The 9484-nt window shown below is 37.6% G+C and overlaps 1 protein-coding gene across 1 annotated transcript; it reads right to left on the bottom strand.

Moving 5' to 3' along the window:
• Window positions 1–2731: 2731 nt before the first annotated feature.
• On the bottom strand, window positions 2732–8467 carry TTR (transthyretin). The gene is made up of 4 exons (XM_042464613.1): window positions 8240–8467; window positions 7188–7327; window positions 4244–4379; window positions 2732–3134 (listed from the first exon to the last, which is right to left on the bottom strand). The coding sequence occupies exons 1-4, from the start codon at window positions 8312–8314 to the stop codon at window positions 3027–3029; spliced, it is 459 nt and encodes a 152-aa protein (XP_042320547.1). The 5' UTR covers window positions 8315–8467; the 3' UTR covers window positions 2732–3026.
• Between the last annotated feature and the right edge of the window lie 1017 nt (window positions 8468–9484).

The raw sequence follows: 9484 nt of genomic DNA, 5'->3' as shown, positions 1-9484 counted from the left end.
TTTATTTATATACTGCCCAATCACTGGGAATCCGAGCGGTTTACAATAGAGGGGATAACAGACAGTTCCCTGCCCACAGGCTTACAATCTAAAAGACACGACACAAAAGGAGAAGGGAATGGTGAGGAGGGAGGGAATCAGGTCCAGCATTCTTCTCTCCCTCTGAGGCCTGGACCAAGGCAGATGGACCGGAGGGAGGTCTTCTTCAGGCTAGCCCCTGATGGAACTGGGCCAGCCTTCTCTCTCCCTCAGAGGCCGAACGATGACAGTTGGGGAGGGAGGAGCCTCCTTCTTCAGGCTAGCCCCTGATGGTACTGGGCCAGCCTTCTCTCTCCCTCAGAGGCCGAAAGATGACAGTTAGGGAGGGAGTGTAAGTGTGTGTATATTTGTGTAACATTTCTGTGGGCATAAAATTACCTTTTTGCCCTGCTAGAAAATAAAATCTCCAAATGTGATGTGCAGTCTTTTTTTCCTTGAACACACCAGTTCTTAATATGCCATGTGCCTTTAAAGTAGCTTATGAGTGGAACTGGGAGCTAGTCACATTCTTTAACCATGAACTTTATTCTAAAACCATTGGCAAGGTAAGTTCCTGTCTAGTTCCTGGTAGTTTCAAAACTAATTTAGAGGAGAACTTCCAAAATTAAAAAAGACAATTTGTAATTAAATTGAGGGAATAGCAATCGTATAATTATTTCAGATTTCCCCCTACTTTCCTGTCCTTTATATTTTAGGTTAAAATGAGACACCACTGACAAATCTAATCACTTGTTCTCTCTGTCTGAGATCCCCAGTTCTCTAATTTAGTGAAGTATTTAGCTTGTGATTTAGATGCAAGCTATGTGAATTGTTTTTGAAAAAATACTTGCAGCACATCAGAGGAAGTGTACTTAACATTGTTTTACTTTCCAGGTATACGATGAAATGTTCATTATTATATGCACTGAAACAAATTCTGAGAATTGTGTAAAATCATGCTATGACCTTATTTTGCTCATTAAAATGTTTGTACTTTTAAAATCCATTGTCTTTTGAAATACAGTGTCCTAAAGCCTATGGTGTAGTATTTTTTTTCTCTCCGAAATAGAATGCTTACTTTGTTTTCAAGTGGTTTTGGTAAAATGCAAAAACAAGAATGCTGTATCAATGTGAAGTCTGCTAAATTGAAAGTTTTCACAGCTGTCATCCATAGTTTTTCAGGCCATGTTCTGGAACAATTTATCCCTGGTGTTTCCCCTGCATCTGTGGCTGGCCTCTTCAGAGGCTGGTGGCATGGAAGTGAGTGGAGTATATATACTGTGTGATCCTGAAAACAAAATTCTGTATCATTTTGCAAGTTTCACAAGCTGGTCATGGTGTGAGCTTTTATGGACTACAGCTGGTTTCATCAAACCTGAGAAACACTGTTTCTGCTGCAATGGACTTGGGTGGCTGTGTCACTGAAAAGTGATATGAAGTATGTTGAATAGCACTACTAACTGTTCATGAATTGATACTGTATATTTCTCCAATTTTTGAAAAGGTAGGTTTGGGCAGAGCTTATTGTTTCATTCTACAAAATTTAAAGAGAAGGTTTAACCATCAGATACTTCATTTATATTGTTTTGTAGCTCTTCTGCCTAATATTAGAAACCTGCCCTATTCTTAATTATACAGTATCTATTCCAAATAATAACTCATGGCAGTCTTTTGTATGTGCGTGACTAGATATTTTTTTTAAATGCCTTTTTGGTATTTTTAATCTAGCTTTTCTGCAACCACTGCTGTTACACTGATTACTGACTTTAAATGAGGATAATGGTAGGTTTTTAAAGTTTTTACTCAGCTCACAAAAAGGGCATTGCCCTCTTAATAGGGCTCCTTTCATTAAACACAATTCTTTCTGTTAATGCAGTGAAATTTTTAGATCTAAACTGTTGTGAATAGTGTTGTTACTGCAGTAACCTTTCTAAGTTATTGTTCTGCACCTAACAGGATTCAGGTAAAAAACAACAACAACAACAAAGGTTTTCTGAGGGAAGATTTTTTGGACACAAAGTATTTGGTCAAGTGCAAGTAGCAAGTTAAAGAGATTCCAATGGGTTGGAGTATGAGAATTATGTTGCCCTCTGAATATTGGACTCCAAATCTCAGCATAATCAGTGGTGAGGAATGACTGGAGTTGCAGTTCAGCAATTTCTGGAGGGCTACATGATTCCCACCTTAGCTATATACAATATACTGTATACTCTTTCCTCCCTCTATCTTTAGCAAGACGCACATTTATTTGTTGCAGGAATGGGCAACTGCCAGGGGAGACAAGGGTTGAGGGCTGCAATGGCCTCCCAAGGGATCATGAAGGACTGTACCTCCATACCATGCAGCTCTGAGGTTTTTTTAAATTATAAATGTCAACTACACCCCTTATTGGCCATGGGGTTGTTTAAAGCCCAGGAGAGACTTCACCCCTAACTATTTAGTACACTGGGAGTCAATTTTTGTTTTACTTCCTGGGCTTAAAATGCAGGGGCAGAGCATGGGAAGATCGTCAAGGTAAAAACATGGTAAAATGTTTTTTTAAAAAAATTATAAATTTGCAGGGTCCTGGGGTGACACTGTTAAGACCTCAGAATGACAGGGCGGGGGAGCTTACTTTCCCCATCCCTATGCTCTGCATAGGAAAAATGGAAAATCCTATACAAAGATAAAATGATGTTTAATACACTGGTCATTCATGGACGTGTTAGCAGTTTAATGTTGAATATGAAATCAGTCTTAGAAAAACAATATAAAGATGCAAAAAGGCTATTGGGTTTCTCATGTTTCTTAAAACAGACTTGCCTTGGGGGGAATACAGACACATGATTTTGAAAGTGTTTACAGAAGAAATATTTATTGACATACTTCAAAAGGGTTTTAGCAGGAAGTTAGTGCTAGATGCTACTGTAGCAAACAAACCATTGGTTATACAAATTAACTGCCTCCTTGTAAAATAATCCTACAAAAGTGGAACAGCTGAGATAACTTTGCAAGAATAATCTGTGGTCTCATTCCTTTGGGTCACTGACAACAGCAGTGGTTGAGTAAGAAAAGGGGCTAAGAAGAGCAGCAATGGTGTAATGACGATGACCAGAATCATTAGCCATAAAAACCACCTGTGAAAGGAAAACAAAAACAAATATAAGTTGGGAGCACAGTTTTATACTATATTTATACTATAAAGAGTGCAGAATACTGAGTGTTCTTTGCATTTGAAAGTTGTTAGTTTCATAATCAGCTGTCTTTTTCTGCTAAATGGGCAAGTGTTGTTCTGTGTGTATGGGAATATAGTATTCTTTGTCCCAGTTCATTTAAACAGAAGAAATAGATCTATATGCACAGAAAAAATATGTCACAGATTGGACTCTGAAACAAACAGGGATATCCATGTTTTCTGTTCATATCAAAGTTCCTGGCTATGAAATGAACTATTGTTTTCTCACCTGCTCCCCATTGTCACAAATCAGTACAAGACATTCCTTATTTTTATTGTTAGTGATTCAAACCAAGATTCTTGGCTGAAGTACACATCAACATGTGGCATTTAATATGATGGAATACAGTGGGTACCCCAACTTTACTGGGGTTAGGGGTACATGACCCTCATGAAAGTGGAAAAACACCTCTCTAGGAATCTCTAGGTTCTCCAGCACAACTCTATGGTCAACATCTGTCATAGGTTTAGGACTGAAATGCTTCATTCATTCACTTTAGTAAATAATCTTTTTCTCATTTTTTTCTCATTTTATGGTCAGCAAGGCCTATTTTCTTTCCAAGCAATAAGGCCCCATATACATTTGTCTGTAAATGAAGCTAAGATTGAAAGCTTACAATTTCTAGCCAATTGATGCTGGTTTAGTAAATAATGGAAATATAAACATTTTACTGTACTGATAATGAAATTTGATCACAATATTTGTAATCCAGTGAGATATGAAATTGCACAGATTCAGTGATCCAAAATATTGTGAATGTCTCATAATCCATAAAAGCAAAATATGAATGAGGGGATCAGACACGTTGAAAAGTGTGGCCTGACTCTGTAGGCTACACACAATGAGGGCCTCATTATGAACTTTTCTCTCCTACTCCTTTTTGCATAGCTGATGGCAGTTATTACTGCTGCATTATCATATTGGTTCTTTAGAAAATTGTAAGAGATATAAAAATGTTTATGTAATAAATAGATTACATTATATATAAAAATCTACTTTCAAATACTTACATCAGCATATTCATGAAATGGAGAAACACCAAGTGCCTTCCAGTATGAGCTGGTATCAAATTCCACCTTGTACAAGCCTTCTACAAATAGCTCATCTGTTGTAAGCTCATGGATTTCCCCCAGTTCATTGGTTTTCCTATGATACAAAGATATAAAAGGAGTAATATCTTAATGGATCACAAGTGGCATACAGTGGAAAACATTAACTCTGGTTCAACACTATGGTTAAGATCCAGACTTTATTGTGTTTAGTGTAGATGCATTAAATTTGCAGGAATTAGTCACGATTAAGTTGAATTGATTTCAGTGGGTTGGGTCTAAGCACCTCTCTGGCAAATTATAGCTTTTCAGACTAGCTGCTGCCTGCTACTGAGACGCGCAATTCAAGGCAGATGGTAAAGAACAAGCTGACATCTAAATTCATTTGCCAGTTATAACTAGAGTTGACCTACTGAGATCATGATTTTTGCACACTGACTTGCTATTAAACAGTTGATTCTAGTTGTCACTAATGATTGGATTTAGACCTGAATGGAAATCATACTTCCCTAATGTAAATGTTTCCTAAATCCAAACCCAGTCCCACACATACTTTTTTTGCACATAGAGTTCAAATGTTTTTTTTTACTATATGCACATGTGCATTTTATTGTAAAAGCATGTGTAATGTTGTTTACACTTGAAATGCATCAGGAAATGAAATCATGAGAGGTTTGTGCATTGTTATGTGCCTTCAAATCATTTCTGACTTACAGTGACTCTAAGACAACCCTATCAGTTTTGTTTTTTTTTTGCATAATTTGTTCAAAGAGGGTTTGTCCTTGCCTTCTTCTGAAACAGAGAGCGTGATTTTCCCAAGGTCACTCAGTGGGTTTCCATGGTGGAAGCTGGTCTCCTAGTATCCTAGGACTTTATACCACCAGCCTTTTTTCTCACAGCATTTATGTTAATGAAGCAAAGGGAACATACTGGTTTGAAAATGTTCAGTATCATACTTCTATTCAATTGTATGAATGTGCAGCTTTGGCAATCCATGGTCCCTTCCACACTGGCTCTGTAACTTCACTTTCCATGCCTTTCAATGCATGTGTGCCTTGGTTGAGATTGTTTTTAAAATGCTCCTTTGGGGTTTTTTATTTTTGTTTCAATTATGCAATCACAGAATAAAAACAAGCCATACCAGTTTGGGAATAGGGAGGGGGAGAGGAGGAGTTGCAAGCTACTTCAGTGGTAAAGAACACCTTTGGCCTGTCAAGGCTTGTTCCCTACTTGCTACTCTCATGGATGAAGATAGCCTAGCCATGGTTATTCCTGCTTTAGATAGCTTCAGTTAAATTACTGCAGTGTGCTTTTTGTGGGGCCTTTGAAGACTTATTAGAAACTAATGTTGATTCAGAAAACAGTCACTACACCATTAACTGGACCAAATGTTGGGAATGTATTTCATCAATTATTAAGGAGCTCTGCTAACTTGTCATTTTGCATCCGAAAATATAGAAATGGCTTTCCATGGAGGTTCTGAATGGTTTTGGACCTGGATACTTTCAGAAAAATCTCCTACATCAATCTATCAATATACTAAGATCTTCAGAGAAGTTTTTAAAAGGTGTACCTATAATCAGATAAATATTGATCACAAGAAGACCTTTTGAGATCTCCAGGAGAGACTTGCTTTTTACCAATGCCATTATCTTTTAGTATGTAGAGAGATCTTGTAGCACCTTTGAGACTAACTGAAAGAAAGAAGTTGGCAGCATGAGCTTTCATAGACTTCAGTCTACTTCCTCATATGCATCTGAACAAAAGTATCTGAGAAGGTAGAGTGAAGTCTACGAAAGCTCATCTTGCCAACTTCTTTCTTTCAGTTAGTCTCAAAAGTGCTACAAGATCTCTCTGTATACCAGTTCTATAGACTAGCATGGCTATATCTTTTAATTCTATCATTATCTTTTAGATCTTGGATGAATACTTTTAATCTGAAGTATTGTAATTTCTATGAAAAGGTACTAATTGTTATTCCTCAAATATGAATTCGGTATTCTACCCCATTTTCAATTAAGCTTATTGCAGAAATAATAGAGACATTCCATATTTAAAGCTGCTTTGAAACATTCCAGTGTTAAGCAGTTCTAGAAACCACTCTGAAATTAGTATTTAGAATATTTTGCAGTTTTGGTTCCAGAGGATTAGTAACTGAATTTTATTTGTTTAGATGAAATGTGTATGGTAGAAACAGAATGTGCATAACTACAGATATACACGTAATGCTTGCCCTTAAATGTCAATAACATTTCTGGAGAGGACCCAGGTTCACAATTCTTCCAAGGGCATTGTTAGGTCTGTTGCATGGGATTGTGAACTCTTTAGAGATACATGATTATGTTTAAATTCAATTGGTGACCCTTCCTGACAGACATGATTGGTCTTACATCATATTCATGCTAGCCCAATAAAAAGGGAGCCCTGGTGGTGCAGTGATTAAATAAATGCCAGTACTACACCCATAAGGTTGTGAGTTTGATCCTAGAAAGGGCTCCAAGATTCATTCAGCCTTCCATCCTTTCTTAGGTTGGTAAAATGAGTTCCCAGCTTGTTGGGGGCAATTGGCTTACAGATTGTAAACCATTTAGAGAGTGCTGAGTTCACTGATAAGTGGTATAGAAATATACATGCTAATGCTATTGCTGTAGAAAAACTGATCATGTTTTCTTTATAGTTGCCTGGTGTAGCATGGGAGGCAGGCATGAGGGTTCTCTACAGTGCTAAACTCGAAGGTTATTTGTTTTGCTATGGGTAAATAGTGGTCTTTCATGCAAGCCTTTAAAAGTAATCATGGGTTTTGAGGTAAAGCTGTGTGGATGATAGTTTTGCATAGAGAATTTGTGAATTTTGCTAAGTAAAATCACATTGGTTTTCAAGATACATTGCTTGTCATACAACATACCCAGTAGCAAACTCTTTCCAGGTCCCATCTTCAGCCCTTTTGGACACTTTTACTACGAGGCTGGTAGCTGGGCTTCCTCGAACTGCATCAAGCACTTTCACCATAAGAGGGCACTTGGAATCAATGGAGCCATGGGTCACCTTAATAAGGCAGAAGAAAATCTCTGTCAGAGTATCTGTGGTCCATGGCCTATTTGTTAACAGTCCACACATTTCCTTCACTGTAAAAAAAATTGCTTAACCTAGTAATGGGAGTGACTGTCACCTAAGCATGGGCAAAATATGTAGTCCATACAAATGATGTATTAATTGAAGGTAATCAAAAACAAGCATGATATATTTGGACATTGCTTTTAACAAATTTTTGTTGACTTAATTTCTTAAGTAGCATATAACCATGAGGGGACCCCACCACTGTACACTAATTTGAAACCAGTCCAGCAAAAGGGCTTGAACTATGTATGGGTTTTAATTTAGCAAAACCAATTTCATAGTTATGCATAGAATATTTTGAGATGATGCTATGAATTTTGAATTCTGCATCATAGAGAATCAAATAACAACTGACACTGTTTTATGAAGTGAAATTACCAATAATTTCTAAAAGAAATGTACTTATACTAGATAGCACTGATTATACTATGTATTCAAATGATTATTCTTTCAGCACAAACTATTACCAAATGTCACTGGCCAGATACATATATGCTGAATCCTGTTAATCAATCCCAGATACAGTAGACCCATTGAATCAACTGGTGAATGGTGAATCAACAACACAAAGGGAAATTCCAATGATTCAGTGGGTTTATTCTACTTAAAAGTTACAGTAGGATTGAAACTATTGTTACACAAACAAAATATGTCTCCAAATTAAACCCCACACCAACACAATACAAGACACCCATACCTTGGTGAACAACCAAAGAGTTGGGAACTTCATCATGGATCACCCTATTTGCCTGTGGTACAGATTCAGTAATGCACTTGTGGGGAAGCAGTTCCCACCCCTTCCCTTCCATTTGTCACTGTACTAGTAATAACAGTGCTTACCAGTGGTGCAGCTTTGGTGAGATACACTGTTGCAGCAAAGCAAATGAGAAGCAGGGAGGAAGTGGAGACAGCCATTGCGTGTGTAGTCAGTAAGCCTCTACCAGCAGCCAGACACTAGTGGGGATTGGGTTTTTATACTCCATCCCTCCTACAAAACAGGCTACTTATCAGGTGCCCATATGACTCTAAACCTGCTGATTCCGATTATTTACTTAGTAAGCAGTCCAGCTGTGCAGCTCTTCCATCCATTGGCCTCTTGTAGAAATCCATGGGATTACTGTATGTGGAATGAAAGACTGCACAGGCAGTGAGACCAAGAGAATCAGTAACTCACACAAACATGAACCTTGCCTGTTGGGATTAGACTGTTAGGACATCATAAATGGAACAAAATGATAAGCAATTCTTGTTTGTTTAGAAATTACTAACCACAGATTACCCAAAATGTGATGGCTTTATATACATATACTGTGGTCCATTATGGGCATCCTGTCTCTGCTCTGTGGGATTTTTTAAAGGATCAAAATAGGTGACATGTGTAGCACATTTTGAGAAAATGTGCTCTTCCAACTCTTAAAAAGACATAGCACTTACTTCTTCACCTATGCAGTTTAGATTCAATGTGCTATGTTTTGTCTTCTAATTGCTGAGTCATGTTTTTCTAAGGAAATACAGTTGTGTGTGAGAGAATGTATTAACCACAAGGAATAGGCATTCTTCTTCACCAAGGTAAAACAATTTTTTCTTCTTAAATTTTGACTGAATTTGCATGTTTTACCTCTACATCACCTTCTGGAGGAATCAATTATTCTCTGCCTACAAAGGGGTCTTTGTCCTCACTGTAACGGAGACATATTGGATTGCAAAAGAGGGGTTCCTGTTGAGATGCAAATTGACTTTAAATTTCCTGGACTTTAAAAATCTCGCTATTGCCGCATGGCCAGAAGGAGGAGGAGCCTGACTGCAAAAAATATCCTCCCCATCATAACATCTTTACTAAGGAACTTAAACAACATGTAGGCATCTGACTAACATCTCCAATTGTTTTTTTCCCCCTTCTGTTTGGTTTGTAACATCTTGCCTGAAGAAGAAACCCATGGAGCTTCGAAAGCTTGCAACACGTATATTGTGCATTTCAGTTGGCCAATAAAGGTGTCACTGATGGATTTCTGTTTATATTGTAGTTTGTAGTCAGTCTTGCTTTATTTCTTATATTTGTGTCATCTGCTTGGATACTTGGGCATG

This window comes from Sceloporus undulatus, chromosome 4 (genome assembly GCF_019175285.1).
Source record: "Sceloporus undulatus isolate JIND9_A2432 ecotype Alabama chromosome 4, SceUnd_v1.1, whole genome shotgun sequence".
Taxonomy (NCBI): Eukaryota; Metazoa; Chordata; class Lepidosauria; order Squamata; family Phrynosomatidae; genus Sceloporus; species Sceloporus undulatus.
The sequence above is the reverse complement of the archived record's forward strand: the minus strand, read 5'-3'. Positions and strand labels throughout refer to the sequence as shown.